Source organism: Antennarius striatus, chromosome 12, assembly GCF_040054535.1.
Source record: "Antennarius striatus isolate MH-2024 chromosome 12, ASM4005453v1, whole genome shotgun sequence".
NCBI classification, from domain to species: domain Eukaryota; kingdom Metazoa; phylum Chordata; class Actinopteri; order Lophiiformes; family Antennariidae; genus Antennarius; species Antennarius striatus.
Genome location: NC_090787.1, coordinates 5,975,965 through 5,996,093, shown reverse-complemented (window position 1 = coordinate 5,996,093; position 20,129 = coordinate 5,975,965). Strand labels below are relative to the sequence as shown.

Below are 20,129 nucleotides of genomic sequence, written 5' to 3'. Positions count from 1 at the left end.
AAGTTCAGATTGATAAAAAGACTGCATTTTGACTAAATTTTGATGAGGACTTTTAATGGAGGGAAGCACTGATGATGAAGCTACATCAAACATCGAACAGGACTTAGGAGGAAATGTTCCCTTGGCTGGTGGAAGTGCAGGAAAGTTCAAATAGGATAAGACGTTTCAGGAAAATGTGCAGAAGAGTGATATAAGTGTAGTTGTCATCATCAACGTGTTAATATAGGTGATTCTTCAAGAAAACGTTACTCTAATATCTCCACAAAAAACAAGGCGAGGCCAGTCACAGGCCAAAGAGGGTCATGTCACCCAGGGAGTTTTAAAAAGCTTCCAGATGGAGGTTTAGGTTTAAAGTTTAAGAACACATATTGTTGTGTTGAGTTGTCATTGAAATGCTGTCACAGCTTTGACAATTCTGTATGATGGAGGCAGTAAAGCACAGCAGTGAGTTCAGGAAGCGGCTCATAGTCACACACAACTTAGCCATGCTATTGCCTAAATACAGACACTGATGAACCAGTGAAGGAAGGGTGATACCCTCTGACAAATACAGTTAACAAATCTCATAAACACTCCCTGAGATTTTCAGGTGACACACAAATATATACGTACATTTATTTCAGTTTGCCACGACAAAACAATCTCTTCAGGTGTTTATAAATTTCTTTCATTTTTAGTCCATAAATGATTGGATTGAAGAGAGGAGTACACACAATCACTTGTAAAGTCATTATTAAACGACCAGTTTTTGACACATTAAATTCAGGTTGAGGTATAATGGCATCAAAAGCACAGAAACAGGCAAAACTGATTAAAACTATCAAGTGTGGTAAACAGGTCTGTGCAGCTTTTTTCCTGACGTCTCTGCTACTTTGATAAGAGATCATGAATATTCTGGTGTAGGTAAACAGAATAAAAAGTGAAGGGATAATTACAGTAATTACCAAAAGTATGAAACCTGACACCCCTTTTGATTTCGCACAGTAAATTGTCAGAAGAGAACTATTGCAGTAAAATCCCATGATAGAAAACCTGCAAAGTTTTTTACGAGCATACTGTGTAAGTCCAGCTGCAACTTGGATAGCAGGCAGAAACCAGGCCAAACATAGCAAAACCTTTACAGTAGTTTTCCTCATGATGGTTGGATATTGCAGAGGTTTACATATAGACACATACCTGTCATAAGACATAGCTGCCAACAGTAAGAAATCGGATGCAGCTACAGAGTAAAGTATAACTACCTGGAAGAAACAAGCTGGATAAGATATGATCTGACTCTCTGATAATGAGTCAATTAGAATTTTGGGGTAGACAGTGGTGCTGAATAAAACAGAGTTGATGAGCAAAGCTGCAATAAAAATGTACATAGGCTCATGGAGGTTCTGATGAATCAAGATAAGAAACACAATAACAGAATTACAACATATTATCAGAATGTAAAATATCAACATGATTAGAAAATACAGATATCTGTATTTTTTCACTTCCACATATCCATCAAGAGTTATAAATGTCATGTTAAGTTCAACATCCATGAACATCAGGAATAAAACCGTAATGATTAAAACAGGTTGATTAAAAACAATCATTGATGAAACCCCTCACAGAAAGAAGACGGCATTAACATTGAACATGAGTCTGATTGTGTCGTTCATCTGCAGATACCAGGACCAGGAAATGCATTGAACTGATCTCCAGACTGTCAGCAGTTGGAGTCAGAGAAAAGGTTTTATGGGATTCTCCACCCTCCACAGATCTCATTAAATTGTATCATCTGACCTTCGACCATGTGTTTTGGACACTCAGGTGCAGAGAGAGGCAGAGCTGTCAGCTGAACAACACCTGGTGGTGACTTGGGTATGTTGGCGGGGGAAACCTTTGGAAACGAGTAGTGTGGGTGACCTGGGAATGCCTGGAGGAGGCCTTCAACTCCCACCTCAAAATGAGCTTCCCTTGCATCCCTGTGGAGGCTGGGGACATCGAACCTGATTGGTCGAAGTCCAAAGCTTCCATTGCTAAAGCTGCAGCTGAGAGCTGTGGTCTGAAGGTCTTGGGTGCCTCAAGGGGTGGCAACCCTCGAACCTGGTGGTCAGGGAAGCCGTGCGACTGAAGGAGGATTTTAGGGGCATGTTGTTCCTGGGGACTTCTGAGGCAGTTGTAAGGTACCGACGGGCCAAAAGGACTGCAGCCTTAGCTGTGATGGAGGCAAAACAGTGTGTGGGAGGAGTTCGAGGAGGCCATGGAGTTTCAGAAGGCAACAAAGTTGTTCTGGAGGACTGTCCGACACCTCAGAAGAGGGAAACGGGACCATCCAAGCTGTATACGACAAGGATGGGACACTATTGACACTATTGACACTATTGACCTCGGGGAAGTTGGACCTCGGCTGAGGTCCAACTTCCCCAACTGACCCATCCTCTGTTGCAGAGGCAGAGCTGGAGGATGATGGGAGATTTGAATCAATCTCTCCCGGACAAAGTCACCGAAGTAGTTAAACAACTTAGTGGTGGCGAAGCCCCAGGTGCTGATGAGCTTTGCCTGGAAATGCTGAAGGCTCTGAGGATTGAGGGGCTGTCATGGATACCTACAGTAATAGTGATGTCAGTAATAATGCTGTACAGTCATTTACTTTGTATTAATAATGCAGATATATGAACTGTCTCAATGTATTGAAAGTAAGACTTTCCTTCATAATGCCTACAGTATTTTTTTGTAATCAAAGAAAACTTACTTTCATAAAAGATGATGACTAATTCATTTCCTCTTTAACGCTTATTCTTCGTTTACTAGAAATATTTGGGAAGCTTTGAGATAGAAACTGAAATGAAAGTAAAACTACGAGAGAATCTAATAGAAGGATGGTTGAGCTGTATGTAAAATAAACTAGGGAAGGACTTGCTTTGCAGTAAATCAGGATGTGCTTCAGATCGATGGAAAGATTTGGCTGTGACCAACACACTAGTTTAGGTTTGCGGCAGACAGAGGATGCCTCATTACTGCTAGGGAGAATGGGTAGCTTTGATGTCAGATGTCAATGTCCATCTCCTTTGTTTAATGACCATTTGACTCTAGAAAGTGATTAAAAGCCTCCCCAAGTCGTCCATAACTGACTTCTCCTTTCTGGTGCAGACTGACTGAATATCATGTAAACCTCAGGAGGTGCTTGTTGGTTGATCCTGCACTCATCTGTATATATATATATAATGTACAATAATGGGGACAGGACACATCCTTAGATTCCACCTGTTGATAATTGCCTCTGGGATGGAACACCTGGAAATAAATGGAAAGTATTCAAAACTGAGGAGAAACCTGTGAGCAACATCTTTGTATGACATTGTTAACCCTCAAGATTCCTCCACAAATAATGATTTGTGATTGAAGCATCATCTACCCTATTAACTCAAAGTCTGAAATGCACTAGGTCCAGGAGGCCTTGAACATTAGAACAACAAAAAAGACTCATTTTAATTTAAGATATACTTTATTTATTCCAAACTGGGAAATTTAAATGTTGCAGCAGCAATCAGACACACAGAACAAACAGAAACAGGGACGATATATTTGTAGAAAAATTAAGAGGGGAAAATGAATAATCATAATAACATAAAAAATATTAACAATAATTATAATAATACCTTAATATAAACTTATTAAATAGTGTGACCCTCTGTGGCAATACGCAGGACTTAATGAAAACCATATCTAAACATCAGTCTGGTGGAACTCTATCTGATATGTTAGAGCTGTTGTACAGAGTAATGTCTTGTGGCATGAATGACTTCCTGTATCTGTCCCTTCGACAGTGGAGCGGAAGCAGTCTGTTGGAGAAGGGGCTCCGCTGACCGTCCAGTGTGTGGTGGAAAGGGTGATCAGGGTTCTCCATGATGGATAACAGTCCTACTCTTTACCACATCCTTTGTAATGTCCAGAACACAGCCAATCACAGAGCCAGCCTTCCTGATCAGCTTGTTTAGTCTGTTTGTGTCGCCGGATCCGATGCTGCTCCACCATGAAGAAGAGTAGTCTTAAAACTTCGTTATTTTCTGCCTCACATCCTATGCCCACGGGGATAGGCTCCAGCTCCCCATGACTGGCTGCGGCGGATACAGCAGAAGGAAATTAATTAATGAATAATCAGCTTCAGCTTCTGAAGAGCTAAGACCGGACAGCAGCAAACGCAGGACGTGACGTCGTTGCTCCAACTTCTGATCAATCCATATCAATTTCAGACTCTAATAATGTACTGATTTAAGCCCCACTCACTTCTGGTCAAACCACACCCACTTCCGGTTTAAGCACCGCCCATTCAGAGTTCAGATACATATTCAGATAATTTTGATGGTTGAGCAAATACAGATACAGATAGTGGTGTACTCACTCATCCCTAATTACAGTCACGACGACAGACGTGAACTCCCAGATAACATGGCCACATTCCTACGGCGACCAGTTCAATGTCTGGGCTGCAGGGACGCTTCTTCACATACAAGTGTCAGGGATTGCACCACTTCTCACTAACATACAGTGCAATCCCTCCTCCCTTCTTCTGGCCGCTGATAATAACGTCTCTGTCCGCACAAACAACACTGAAGCTGGGTACTGCCACGCTGTCGTCTGGGATGTGCGAGTGCAAAAACTAAGAAAACACACTGGAGCTACTGCAACAGTCACTACAGCGCCATGTTGAAAGAAAAAAAAGTGGACGAGAGTCAACCAAGTACCTTATGTCTCTGGATGTGCAGGAGTTGTCTTGACTGACAAGTCTAATGTTGCACTGTAGTCTTTGACAGTGCCTGTGAATTGGTAAACTGGGGTGGTGTTCCCCTTTGCAAGAAGTGGGATTGGAGGGTGTGCCCAAAGATTGAAGTCAGGCCTCGAGAGATTGATGAAGTTTTTTACATGCTGCTCTTGGTGGTGAGTTTAATGTAGTGGTTCTTGACCTTGTTGGAGGTACCGAACCCTGACGGTTTCATATGCTCACTCACCGAACCCTTCTTTAGTAAAAAACTTTTTATTTTCAAATTTAAGACATAAGTATATGTTTTACTGGTGTATTTAATGAATTGTGCATTAATGTCACCTTTTTCAAAGAATAAAACCAAGACAGTGCATCAACTCACATGAAATGACGGACCTGCAAATCAGTGTGACTTCTGCTGTTGTTATTGAGAAACCAGTTCAGATTTGTGTGGCTTCACCTTGGCAAGTGCTACTCTTATGTCATTTTCACAGCAAAGTCTGTTTCTGCTGTTTTCCATACAGCTTAAGGAAGTGTTCCTTTAATTTTGCCAGTGCTGGACTAGAGTTGCTCAACTAGACATTATAAATCATGCAGAACGCTGACTCCCATCACGTTCCGTTACACAGTACATGTAAATTCACGTTGCACATATTCATCCGACCACTTTCTTTTTTTGCCCAACATAGTTACTATGAATTAAAACATTAAGAAAGCAATCAGATGACGTACCATCATGACAGGCATAAATCGACTGCTGAGTGCGCAAAATCCCCTGTTGCACAGGTAGGCTAATCGATGTAACATGACGTGATCACCTGCAGCTAGTGATGGCTTAGGGGAGCGTGTCATCACAAATTGACACGATGTGTCACACGTACACAGTGATTCATGTATGTTCGGCAAAAAACACCCGACACTGAGTGTCGGGTGTTTTGTCTTAACCCCCGTCTACGCCGAACTCCTGAGACCGACTCACCGAAGCCCTAGAGTTCGACCGAACCCAGGTTAAGAACCACTGGTTTAATGAGATCCATGGAGGGTGAAGAAACCCCATAAAAACATTCCACTGATCCAAAGAGGTCACTTTCCTGAACGTTGGACAGGAACACGTTCTGGTTCGGGTAACTGTTACCATCTTTAAAGTGAGGTCTGTTTTTCAGCTTATATTCCTGTTTTAAATTCTACCTGTTTATCAATCAATATTTAATATTTGATTAACTTAATGGACTCAAATGTGACATATTTAACTCTTGGAGGGCTTTTGGAAGTTCACAAATACAGATATCTTTATTTTATTATCATTTTAATTGCATATATCTTCATTATATGTAGTAATTGTACTATTGTGTACATTATCTGGTCCCACCAAAACCTTCATGAGCCTATGTACGTCTTTATTGCAGCTTTGTTAATCAACTCTGTTCTTTTCAGCACTGTGATCTACCCAAAGCTTTTGATTGACTTTTTATCTGAAAAACAGATCATATCTTACTCAGCCTGCCTCCTACAATTTTTCATGTTTTACTCCTTCAGTGGTTCAGAGTTTTTACTGTTGTTAGGTATGGCCTATGACAGATATGTGTCCATATGTAAACCTCTGCAATATCCAACCATCATGAAGAAAACCACTGTCTGTATCTTTCTGGTTGTTGCTTGGCTTCTTCCTGCTGCTGAGATTGTGGGATCTCTGATTATGAGTCTCAACAGGAAGCTCTGTAACTTTACTCTGAAAAACATTTTCTGCAATAACTCAATTTATAAACTTCACTGTGTTCTCTCAAGAACGATATCAATATATGATACGTTCGTTTTTATAAATGTTGTATTTCTTCCCTTGCTGTTCATACTTTTTACCTATGCAAAAATATTTACAGTAACATACAGGAGAAGCAGAGAAGTCAGGAAAAAAGCTGCAGAGACCTGTTTACCTCATCTCCTGGTTTTGATAAACTTATATTTGTTAGGCATGTATGACATCATTATAGTCAAACTGGAATCTAACATTCCAAAAATTGTACGTTTTTTAATGACTTTACAGGTTATTTTGTATCATCCTATCTTTAATCCAATCATATACGGACTGAAAATGAAAGAAATCTATAAACACCTGAGGAGATTGTTTCTTTACATGAAACGAACATGTTAACATCATTGACTTCTGTAATAACAATGCAGTGATGTGATTTATCAGATGTTGTTGTTGATAATAAATGTAAAAGAGCATTTTGTACTCTAAAAATGTGAGTGCTACTCATTTTTCCCTAGTTGCTCCAAATTTGTCAGATAAAGTGAATAACCAGAACTGTACAAATGCATAATAGTATTACTGATGTGCATATTATGGTCAAACATATAAAAGGTAATAATTAAATCTCACAGAACTAAGTAAAAATTAGTATCGTCTTTAAAATAATTTTGGAGTTTTCAGAAATGTTTTATCATGCAGTCGTCAAACTAAACACTTTTTACGTAAGCCATAAGTGTCAAACTCCAGACCACGGCCAAACCTGGCCCGACTTACTATTGTACCTGGCCCGCGAGTTATTTCCAAATAGAACTATAAACGGCCTGGTGATATGAAGCGCTGATAACATCGAAACTACAGACCCCATAATGCAGTGTAACAGCTGCTGGTAGGCGAGCCAACATTTCTGCTTCAAAAAGTCAAGGGTCTGTTGCTGCATACAACCCGACTGTGGAGTCATAATTAGTCCTTATCAACGGGGAAGCGAAATATTGATTCTGGAAATAGTCTTCAACACGATGGCCGGCTGAGTGTATGTTGGATGACATTACCAGTAAACCCATGTGACTTATTTGTAGAACAAAGGTTTAAGATGCTGAGAAGTCACATTCTTAGCTCTTCTACTTTATGTAGCTTTGGCCCTGCGTTCTTCAATTTATCCAGATGTTTAGTCCTGTAGTGCCTTCCTAGATTAAATTCCTGAATTACAGACAGCGAAGCAAGACTCCACCTTTGGCATTAAAACAGGTGCACCCTGGGGAGGCCTTTCCTTGTGATTTGGCCTGTGTTTAATAAGATTTGACCATATGTGTATGCCATGATCAAAGTGTGAATTAGTGCAACTGATAAGCCCATTGAAAGTACAAGCACACCTGTTCTGAGTCAGTTCACATTAACAGGCACATTGAACATGTGAACATTTATGTTCATTCATGCCTGTGAGCAGCGAATATCCACAATTTCCTGTGGGATTAATAAAGTACCTATCTATCTGGACCAGCTCTCCATCTGACCTTAAAATTTCATTGTACAATCTGTATAATGACAAATAAAGATCTTTAATCTTTAATTTTATTTATAGATCCATCATGAATTTGGAAAGTTTGAGGATGCTGGTAAGTGAAAGAGAAGATGTCTGTGTAGGTTCTGAGTAGGTGAAAGAGAAGAACAAATGAAAGAAAAAAAACTGGCAAGAATGACAAGAACGCTAATATCTAAGAGGCCTGCAGTTAAACCAAGTAATGAAAAAAAAAAGTACATTTGGTGAGAAGAAAGCTCATGTAGGAAAAGTGATAGGCCTCTGAATCTGCCACACGCTGTCCTCAATCCTGCAGACCCCCCTGCACTTTCTCAGACACCGAAGATTAGTCAGTCTGACTGTGGTTTTGCCAGACATCCTGTTTCTTCCGTAGCAGTATTCTGTGATTACTTCTGCAAAGTCAAGGACAAGCAAGGGGGAAAGAACCAGATGCCTATGAGGATGTTCTCATACCCTCAGCTACAACCGGCCTGAGGTGAAGCACATTGGGATCCAGAAGTGGTCGCATGCAGGCCACAGTGGTGAACTACAGGAGGGTGCAGAGGAACTCCCTGACCCATAAAAGACTGAACTGAGACATGGGTCATGGAAGAGCAGCAGGTCTGAACCAACAGAGGGAGTAAAGAGACTGACGCCACACATCTGAAGAGAGAACAACAGTACACATGACAGCAACAAATGGAGATGCCGCACATGGGAAGGTTGTGGCCACATTGCGTGTGGATGTCCACTCCTGACACACCTGAGCAGGAGGCCTGAGAACCATGACCACATGCACCGCCTGAAGAACTGTTTTTATTCTCAAGGAAGGCCATAAATAGCAGGTCAGAGCCATGAGAAAACACATAAATGAAGACATACATAGAGCGATATAAATACACACTGCATCTCCACGAAAATTTAATAACTGAAGAGGAAGTTATGTGGTCAACAGTTCCTCATTTATTATGAGTTTATAGGTAGGTTGATCTTAGAAACAAAGGACACAACTCGTGTTCCTGTTTCCTGAGATTAGAAGCAAATCAGGCTGTTTCTCTTTTCATTCAATCACTCATGAATCAAGGTGCCAGTGTTGAACAACCTAATTCACTCCAGAACACCCCCATCTTGCCTGTTGAGAACCTAATGGGGGCTGGAACCCAGTATCAGAGCTCAGAGCTGTAAATCATTCTGCCCCAACTAAAATAAATGGTGAAATAGGTTCCAGTGGACTCCTGCTGGTTAACTGGTTGATTATTTGATTTTGCAAATTCATATCTTCACTAGCAATTTTGGTCTGCTTGTGCTTGGCTTGTGTCCTCTTGTAGCCGCAAGAGGACACAAGCCGGTGTCTTATTGTGCCGGTCCCAAGCCTGGATAAATACAGAGGGTTGCGTCAGGAATGGCATTCGGCATAAAATGTTTGCCAAATCAAACATGCGAATCAAACCTACAACTTCCATACCGGATCGGTCGAGGCCCAGGTTAATAATGACCACCATCGGCTGCCAGTTGACTGGACAACTACAGCTAATTTGGTCAGGGAGACAGGTAGGAGAGTAGTTGGTGTGTCATCTGGAAGGAAAGTAGATAAGGATACTTAGTGGTGGAATGGGGAGGTACAGGAGTGTATACAGAGAAAGAGGTTAGCTAAAAAGAAGTGGGACACTGAGAGGACTGAGGAGAGTAGAAAGGAGTACAGGGAGATGCAGCGTACCTTGAAGGTAGAGGAAGCAAAGGCCAAACAAGGGGCTTATGATGACTTGTATGCTAGGTTGGACAGTAAGGAGGGAGAGACTGATCTATACAGGTTGGCAAGACAGAGAGACAGATGGGAAGGACGTGCAGCAGGTTAGGGTGATTAAGGATAGGGATGGAAGTCTATTGACAGGTGCCAGTAGTGTGATGGGAAGATGGAAAGAGTACTTTGAAGAGTTGATGAACGTGGAAAATGAGAGAGAACAAAGACTAGAAGAGGTGACTGTTGTGGACCAGGATGTAGCAAAGATTAACCAGGATGAAGTTAGGAGGGCATTGAAGAGGATGAAGAGTGGAAAGGCAGTCGGCCCTGATGATATACCTGTAGAGGTATGGAAGTGTATAGGAGAGGTGGCAGTAGAGTTTCTGACTGGGTTGTTCAACAGGATCTTAGATAGTGAGAAGATGCCTGAGGAATGGAGGAGAAGTGTGCTGGTGCCCATTTTTAAGAACATGGGAGATCTGCAGAGTTGTGGCAACTACAGAGGAATAAAGCTGATGAGCCATATAATGAAGTTATGGGAAAGAGTAGTGGAAGAGTACTACAGATGCAGTATTTGCTTTGAGGATGCTGATAGAGGAGTATAGAGAAGGCCAGACAGAGCTGCATTGTGTTTTTGTAGATCTGGAGAAAGCTTATGACAGGGTGCCCAGAGAGGAACTGTGGTATTGTATGAGGAAGTCTGGAGTGGCAGAGAAGTATGTTAGAACTGTGCAGGACATGTATGAGGACTGTAAGACAGTGGTGAGGTGTGCTGTAGGTGTGACAGAGGAGTTCAAGGTGGAGGTGGGACTGCATCAGGGATCAGCTCTGAGCCCCTTCTTGTTCGCTATGGTGATGGACAGGCTGACAGACGAGGTTAGACAGGAATCTCCATGGACTATGATGTTTGCAGATAAGATTGTGATCTGTAGTGAGAGCAGGGAACAGGTGGAGGAGAAGCTCGAGAGGTGGAGGTTTGTCCTGGAAAGGAGAGGAATGAAGGTTAGCTGCAGTAAGACAGAGTACATGTGTGTGAATGAGAGGGACCCAAGTGGAAGAGTGAGGATACAGGGAGAAGAGATCAAGAAGGTGGAGGATTTTAAGTACTTCGGGTCAACAGTCCAGAGCAATGGAGAGTGTGGAAAAGAAGTGAAGAAGCGTGTACAGGCAGGGTGGAACGGGTGGAGAAAAGTGTCAGGTGTGATGTGTGATAGAAGAGTTTCAGCTAAAATGAAAGGAAAGGTGTACAAAACTGTGGTGAGACCAGCGATGTTGTTTGGTCTAGAGACAGTGTCACTGAAGAAAAGACAGGAGACAGAGCTGGAGGTAGCAGAGATGAAGATGCTGAGGTTCTCTCTGGGAGTGACCAGGAAGGATAGGATCAGGAATGAGTACATCAGAGGGACAGCACATGTTAGAGGTTTTGGAGATAAAGTCAGAGAGGCCAGACTGAGACGGTTTGGACATGTCCAGAGGAGAGATAGTGAATATATTGGTAGAAGGATGCTGAGTTTTGAACTGCCAGGCAGGAGGCCTAGAGGAAGAGCAAAGAGGAGGTTTATGGATGTAGTGAAAGAGGACATGAAGGTAGTTGTTGTGAGAGAAGAGGATTCAGAAGACAGGGTTAGATGGAGGCAATTGATTCACTGTGGCGACCCCTGAAGGGAAAAGCTGAAAAAAAAGAAGAAGTGCTTGTTTGGTAAATATTAATTTTATATACATAGAAAACATGTCACAAGGTTTTGCCTCAAGGCCAACTTAGTTGTGAATGAGAACATGTTACATTGGCAACTACAGTGTGAAAACACAACTGTTCAGTATGTGAGTGAGTGAGTGAGTGTGTGTGTGTGTGGGGGGGGCTGCAACCTGGATCCTGGGATTATATATTTGTCTTTGTTCATGTACATTTGCTGCAGTTTTAGATTTTTTTATAACCTGCTGTGTAAAGAATTGCCCTTTTGAAGACATGTTGATAAATGAACTTGACATATACATATGCTTTATCTCTCTCAAACACACACACACACACACACACACACACACACACACACACACACACACACACACACACACACACACACACACACACACACACACACACACACACACACACACACACACACACACACACACACACATTTATATTAGAATAATTATTTCAGTTTGCCATGACAGAAAAATCTCTTCAGGTGTTTATAAATTTCTTTCATTTTTAGTCCATAGATGATTGGATTGAAGAGAGGAGTATACACGACCACTTGTAAACTCATTATTAAACGACTAGTTTTTGGAAAATTAAATTTCATTTGTGGTAAAATAACATCAAAAGCACAGAAACAGGTAAAACTGATTAAAACTATCAAGTGTGGTAAACAGGTCTGTGCAGCTTTTTTCCTGACGTCTCTGCTACTCTGATAAGAGATCATGAATATTCTGGTGTACGTAAACAGAATAAAAAGCAAAGGGAGAAGTACTGTAATTAACAAGAGAACCAAACCATACACAGATAGCAGTTCTGAGATCACACAGTAAAATTTTATAAATGAACCATTGCAGAAAAATCCCATTAACGAGAAGTTGCAGCGTTTTTCATTAGCATTCAATACAATTCCAGATGCAACCAAGACAGCAGGCAGAAGCCAGGCCAAACATAACCAAACCTTTACAGTAGTTTTCCTCATGATGGTTGGATATTGCAGAGGTTTACATATAGACACATACCTGTCATAAGACATAGCTGCCAACAGTAAGAAATCGGATGCAGCTACAGAGTAAAATACAAACACCTGGAAGAGACAAGCTGGATAAGATATGATCTGACTCTCTGACAATGAGTCAATTAGAATTTTGGGGTAGACAGTGGTGCTGAATAAAACAGAGTTGATGAGCAAAGCTGCAATAAAAATGTACATAGGCTCATGGAGGTTCTGATGAATCAAGATAAGAAACACAATAACAGAATTACAACATATTATCAGAATGTAAAATATCAACATGATTAGAAAATACAGATATCTGTATTTTTCCACTTCAATATATCCGATAAGAGTTATAAATGTCATGTTAAGTTCAATATCCATGAGCATCAGGAATAAAACCCTTAATGATTAAAACAGGTTGATTAAAAACAATCATTGATGAAACCCCTCACAGAAAGAAGACGGCATTAACGGCATTAACATGAGTCTGATTGTGTCGTTCATCTGCAGACACCTATGACCAGGAAATGCATTGATCTGATCTCCAGACTGTCAGCAGTTGGAGTCAGAGAAAAGGTTTTATGGGATTCTCCACCCTCCACGGATCTCATTAAATCCTGAACCAAGACAACCAACTTCATCAAACTCTTTTAACTGATTCTCTTGATGACCTGATGTAAGATTTCCGTCATTGTTGATTTGGTTTCCCCCTCTGGCCTCTGATGACGATAACTCTTGACATTTAGCAACACAAATCTAAGAGTTGAGTTCAGAATGGAGTGTACTGACCAAGTAAGTTTTCATGTACTCATATTTTCAGGTCCTCGTTCCAAACAAACTCCATTCCTCCAGGTCACGAGGTTAACAGTCTTATATAGGAGGACAAACCTGCCTCACATGTCCTAGCTCCTCCAGTTCTGGGGAAACACCAAGGTCTTACAAGCCAGATGACAGACAGAATCTCACCATCATGTCCTGCGTTTATCACGGGGCACAAAGAATACCCACTATAGCACACCTCTGGGGGTGTTCTAAGTTTACGCCCAAATGAGTCCATTGGATGTTTAGCTTTTGACGTTCTCAAGTACATTTGGTATGTTTGGCTCATCCATCCATTACTTTCTAAGATGAGCAGTTTCCATCTGATGAAGGTAGCATTGAAATGAAACCACCACTAAAGACAGACGTTAACAGAAATGCTCTTATTCCTCAGGTGACGAAGGGCCATCGTTCACAGCTTGTTGGATAACACATGGAGTGACATCCCATTATTGTTTAAGACCTCTGTAGCTGTGTTTTCTAGTTAGTGTCAATCATATTTCTTGTTTGACCCACCAGACAATAGCAACATGGATTAACTTGATTAGTTAAAGCCCCATATCTGCAGTTATTGTTGTAATACAAAAGTGTTTGGATGTTACAAAGGGCAACAATACAAGGCAATCACCACTCCAAGTTGACGGCAGTGGCTCAGCGGTAGAGCATGCGCCCTTGGATCAGAGATCGACAGATCAATTCCAGCTCCCGCCCAGCCACCCGACATGTGAGTTGACAATGGGAGGTGTCGGCTCACTGCCGAGGTGCCCTTGAGCAAGGCGCTGTCCCCCTTACAAGCTGCTCAATTGAGGCGCACCCCGAAAGACACTGCCCGTCACTCTGCCTCCCCGTGTACTGTAGGATGTTGTGTGTACTAATTGCATGCTTACAGGCCCCTTGTGTGCGGTGGTTGCATTTCATGGGCCTGTATACACACACTGTAAATAACACAATGTACATCTGAATGGAAATTAATTGCCCCATCTGGGGATTAATCAAGTATACTTTCTTTCTTTCTGTCTAATTTGCTCTTAGCATTTATTATTAGCAAACTTTTAGCAAACCTTTTCTGGCTCCCAACAGGAAACCAGAAATAGTTTTCCTATTGTTTCTCTCTATCTAACTGAAACTCTCACTGACTCTGCAATATTAAAATATTCTTTTTCCTTTCAACTTTTCCCTTCAGGGGTCGCCACAGCAAATCAATTGGCATCAAAATCAACCTGCGGAATTACGCACATGCTGTGGCCAGGGGAAGTGGAGAGGGAACTGAGCACAGTGCTGACACACAGACAGTGGAGCAACAGGTGATTTCTCAACATAGGGATCTGCAGATAATTATAGATCTGGACCAGATTGAGGCCCCGTCCACACGATGACGGATTTTTTTAAAAACTGAACTTTTTATTTGTAATATCTGTACAACAAAATCACTTATAATAGTAAGAGCTTCTACACCACGTGTCAAACTCAAGGCCTGGGGGGGGGCAAATGTGGCCCACCACATTATTTTATGTGGCCTGCAAGAGCATAAAAGGTCAGAATGTTAAAAAAAAACAGGTCAGAAGTGTGCTTTGACAAAAAAAACTATATTTCCCACAGTGCAATAATTCAGCCTATTTTAACATCGACAGTTTCGGGTTCGAGTCCTGCTCTGTGCAGAGTTGGCATGTTCTCCCCGTGTCTGTGTGGGTTCTCTTGCTTCCTCCTACCTCCAATAACATCCTCTTCAGGTTAATTGGCCGATCTATATTGCCCGTAGTGTGTGAGTGTGAGCATGCATGGTTGTCTGTCTTTGTGTGGCTCTGCAGCACACTGGCGTTGCGCTTGGAGTTTGCCCCGCCTCACACCTTAAGATGTTTGGGGTAGGCTCCAGCTCGCAGTGACGCACTACAGCGGATAAAGCAGTTCAGAAGATGAATGAATGTTATAACAAAGAAACAAACATATTTGGTCTGGGCAACTGTTAGATTTGTAACTTAAATACACTAATTTCTGCACTATAAGGCACATCTTCAATGAATTGTTTATTTTATCATTTATTTCATATATAAGACGCACCGGATTACAGGCGTATATAATAAAAAAAATTAAAATACAGTATATTAAAAAACTAGCGGCTGTAGTTGTGCTATCTATCCACTAGATGGGGCATTCATGACTGTGAGTACCTTTAATCAACTGAACGGCCCCTATTGTTATATCAACGAGTCCATTGTGAGCCTCATCAAGGAAACATGATCACTTGATCACTTTGCCATCTTAGAAAGAAGTCAACACGCATGGGTTTTTTCTTTAGCTGCTGAGATTTACTGATAAAAGTACTACAAAATACTGTTGAACAAAATTATCTAAATACAGTCAAATTAGATTTTATTTCGATAGGGCTAAATCTTAACAGAAGTCATCTCATGGATCTTTCCAAATAGAGCTGGTCTAAAGAAGTTTCTCAAGCCTATTTACAGAAAGCCAACAGAATTCTCCAGGCTCAAGCAGTGGAGAGAAGAGCAGAGTCGATTCTCATCTCAAAGTGACGTGTGGTGAGGTTCACGGAGGTGAGGCACCTCCGTGAACCAAAAGTCAGTTCTACGAGCCAGACAAAGTGGCGTATTTGCCACTCTGTATGGCAAAAATACTTCTTCGTTTATTAGGCAGACCGGTGCCTTCTCTCTCCTACCTGCTGTTAGATGAACGTTCCTTCTAATCACACAACTACTAAAACCATTGCACTTTATTCAGAACAACCCAAAGGCAAAAAACTAACTTCTGAGGCTCACAACAATAAGTTTGTTTGGTTGACGCTGTTTTGCTGTGCTGAACTGAAGCGAGGCGGGTTACATCAAGTCACGCTTTGATTCTGAGTGGCATCTCGTTTCCTCTCCCCTGCAGTCGGTTGTTGTTTCTCTGTTTCAGGGCTGATGTAATGATGGCTTAACGAGTGTCAAGAGTCGCCTCCTCTGTGCTCAAACAGTCCAGCCTCAGGGGGGCTTCGCTCCAGCCACTTAACAGACTGCTAATTATGAGCCGGCAGTCACAGAGAGTATCCCCCAGAGGATGTCCTGCTCAGAAGACGTTGCCTCTGCGACCAGGAGTGAGCCAACACGCTGTTACTACCAACACTCTGAACCCCCTGGTACCAACACATTTACCTGAACCCTGATGACCTGGCTGAAATCCGGGTCATCAGGGGATCCTTTTGTCTTTTGAGAGGAGTTTAGAACAAGGAAACATCTCTAGGATGTTTTAACCAATGACATTTTTTCCAGTTTACTATTACAAAAGTCAATCATTCCAGTTGGACACAGATTTCTTCACTTCTCTCCAAAACTGTGGACATGAGGTGCACCTGACAGTCAATCTGAAGACATCAGTCAAAGGAAACCACCTGACAGACAGAACTGAGACTCTATCATGACAGCACCAGAACAGGCTCTAAACCAATGGTTCTTAACCTGGGTTCAATCGAACCCTAGGGGTTAGGTGAGTCGGTCTCAGGGGTTTGGCGGAGACGGGGGTCAAGACAAAACACCTGACACGATGTGTCAGGTACACGAATGACTGTATACATTTGACACATCGTGTCAATTCGTGATGACACGCCCCCCTTAGCCATCACTGGCTGTAGGTGATCACGCTACATTGATTAGCCTACCTGTGCTATAGGGGATTTCTCGCACTCAATAGTGGATTCATGCCCGTCATAATGGTACGTGAGGTGACATTCCACGTCCCCAAAGTACTGCGGGAGTATGGGGTGAGGGGGCCTCTCCTCAGGGCCATCCAATCCTTGTACGCCCAAAGTGAGAGCTGCGTTCGGGTTCTCAGCAGTAAGTCGGACTTGTTCCGAGTAGCTGTTGGCCTTCGCCAGGGCTGCGCTTTATCACCAATTCTGTTTGTGATTTTCATGGACAGGATATCGAGGCGTAGTCGTGGTGAGGAGGGGTTACAGTTAGGTGGCCAGATGATTGCATCGCTGTTTTTTGCAGATGATGTGGTCCTGTTTGCGTCATCAAAAAGTCTAGCTCTAGGGACATGGAATGTCACCTCACTGGGGGGAAAGGAGCCAGAGCTTGTGAGGAGGGTTGACAGGTACCGACTACATATAGTCGGGCTCACCTCCACCCACAGCTTGGACTATGGAACCCAAACCCTTGAGAGGGGCTGGACTCTCCACTTTTCTGGTATTGTTCAAGGTGAGAGGCGGCGGGCTGGTGTGGGCTTCTGGCCCCACGGCTCAGCCATCATATGTTGGAGTTCACCCCGGTGAATGAGAGGGTTGCGTCCCTGCGCCTTCGGGTTGGGGACAGGTGTCTCACTGTTGTTTTGGCCTATGGGCCAAATGGCAGTGCGGAATACCCGGCCTTCCTGGAGTCCCTGGGAGGAGTACTGAATAGTGCTCCGACTGGGGACTCCATTGTTCTCCTTGGGGACTTCAACGCTCACGTGGGCAATGACAGTGAGACCTGGAAAGGGGTGATTGGGATGAACGGCCTTCCCGATCTGAACACGAGTGGTGTTCTGTTATTGGACTTCTGTGCTAGTCACAGTTTGTCCATAACAAACACCTTGTTCAACCACAGGGATGTCCATAAGTGTACGTGGCACCAGGACAACCTAGGCCGGAGGTCGATGATCGACATCAGACCTCCGACCGCATGTGTTGGACACTCAGGTGAAAGAGAGGGGCAGAGCTGTCAACTGATCACCACCTGGTGGTGAGTTGGATCCGCTGGCAGAGCAGCGGACCGGACAGACTCAGCAGGCCCAAACGTATGTTGAGAGTCTGCTGGGAATGTCTGGCAGAACCCTCTGTCAGTGAGGTTTTCAACTCCCACCCCCGGGAGAGCTTGGAGGTGTGCCGGAAGTAGCCTCGCGTCATGTTCTCTAATTGGTCCATCGCTGCCGGCGTACGTAGTCTGACTAAAATTACACAAAAACATTTTTACAGATTTTGGAACACACATAAGACGCTTAATGTTAAAAGGCGCAGCGTTGATTTTTGAGAAATGTTAAGGCTTTTAAGTGCGTCTTATTGTGCGCAAAATACATATTTATGTTTACAAGGAATGTTATTAACCGGTTCAGGAACTTTGTTTTTTTATTCTAACCGGTTCAGGAACGTCAGTTTATGGGTGGAACACAAAACCGGACATGTTATAATTCCATTTCTGTTCGGAACGAACCGATTGGCAAAAAATTCTGGTTCAAAGCCCTGGGGAAAAGGTAATACAGATAGAAGGTGGTTTAATATCAGTATGGGGAGGGTTCATGGAAACAGATCACCACGTACTCTAATCAGAAGCCATGGATGAATAAGGAGGTGCGTCTCCTGCTGAAAGCTTGCAATGCGGCCTTCAAATCTGGAGACGCACAAGCCTACAGCACATCCAGGGCAAACCTGAGGAGGGGCGTCATCAAGGCCAAGCACTGCTACAAGCTGGAAGTGGAGGAACACTTCTCCAACTCAGACCCCAGACGCATGTGGCAAGACATCCAGGCCGTAACTGACTACAAACCCAGCAACGCCACCCCAGCAACCACAGATGTCTCCCTCCTAAATGAGCTGAATCACTTTCACGCTTGTTTCGACAGAGACAACATGGAAACCCCAACCACGAATAGACCCCCTACAGACAACCAGCCTTTCTCTCTCACCTCCACAGATTAACATGCTGCTCTGAGCCGTATCAACGCACAGAAGGCTGCTGGCCCAGATGGCATCCCAGGGCGTGTGCTCAGAGCATGTGCGGACGAGCTCACAGGGGTTTTTACGGACATTTTCAACCTGTCCCTTGCCCAATCAGCTGTACCAGCATGCTTCAAATCCATCTCCATTGTTCCAGTGCTGAAACACTCCAGCCCAGCGTAGGTGTACAGAGGATGCAGTCTCCAATGCGCTGCACTCTGTGCTCACACATCTGGACAGTAGCAACACATACGCACGGATGCTGTTTATTGACTTCAGCTCCGCCTTTAACACTGTTGTCCCCTCAAAGTTAATCATTAAACTTGATCTGGGCATCAACACCCCCCTCTGTTATTGGATAATGGACTTTCTGACTAACAGACCCCAGCATGTTAGGTCAGGTCACAATCGCTCAACCACCATCACACTCAACACAGGGGTGCCACAGGGCTGTGCGCTGAGCCCATTCCTCTACTCCCTCTTCACCCACGACTGCAGACCTGTACATGGATCCAACTCCATCATCAAATTTGCGGACGATACAACGGTGAGTGGCCTCATCAGTAACAACGATGAGACAGCCTACAGGGAGGAGGTACAACACCTGGCCGCCTGGTGTGCCGACAATAATCTGCTCCTTAACACCAGCAAGATGAAGGAGCTCATCATTGACTACAGGAGGGTGAAAGGAAGCACGCACAACCCCATTCACATCAATGGGTTGGCTGTGGAACGCGTCTCCAGCTTTAAATTCCTGGGGATCCACATCTCTGAGGACCTCTACTGGTCCACTAACACCTCCAGCCTAGTCAAGAAGGCTCACCAGCGCCTCTTCTTCCTGAGGACATTGAAGAGACACCACCTGTCTCCAGCTATACTAGAGATCACAGTGCAATTGAGAGCATCTTAACCAGCTGTGTCACTGTCTGGAATGGGAAATGCTCTGTCGCGGACCGCAAGATGCTTCATCGGGTGGTGAAAACCGCCCAACGCATCACAGGGACTCCATTACCAGCCATTGAGGACGTCCAGAGGAAACGTTGTTTACGTTGAGCTCGCAGCATCCTCAAAGACTCCTCCCACCCTGCTCACAAACCGTTAGTCCTTCTGCCCTCCGGCAGGCGCTTCAGGAACCTCCGGACCAGAACCAGCAGGCTGAGGAACAGCTTTTTCCCCAGAG

At 43.4% G+C, this 20,129-nt stretch overlaps 3 protein-coding genes across 3 annotated transcripts; 1 reads left to right on the top strand and 2 right to left on the bottom strand.

Annotated features, from left to right (window-relative positions):
* Positions 1-614: 614 nt before the first annotated feature.
* On the bottom strand, positions 615-1,535 carry LOC137605202 (olfactory receptor 1E16-like). Its single transcript, XM_068329696.1, has one exon. The coding sequence runs from the start codon at positions 1,533-1,535 to the stop codon at positions 615-617; it is 921 nt and encodes a 306-aa protein (XP_068185797.1).
* Positions 1,536-5,966: 4,431 nt separating this feature from the next.
* LOC137605533 (olfactory receptor 11A1-like) lies at positions 5,967-6,890 on the top strand. Its single transcript, XM_068330279.1, has one exon. It carries the CDS (start codon positions 5,967-5,969, stop codon positions 6,888-6,890), a length of 924 nt encoding a protein of 307 aa, XP_068186380.1.
* A 5,011-nt stretch (positions 6,891-11,901) lies between these two features.
* On the bottom strand, positions 11,902-12,828 carry LOC137605209 (olfactory receptor 11A1-like). Its single transcript, XM_068329707.1, has one exon. It carries the CDS (start codon positions 12,826-12,828, stop codon positions 11,902-11,904), a length of 927 nt encoding a protein of 308 aa, XP_068185808.1.
* Positions 12,829-20,129: the final 7,301 nt, after the last annotated feature.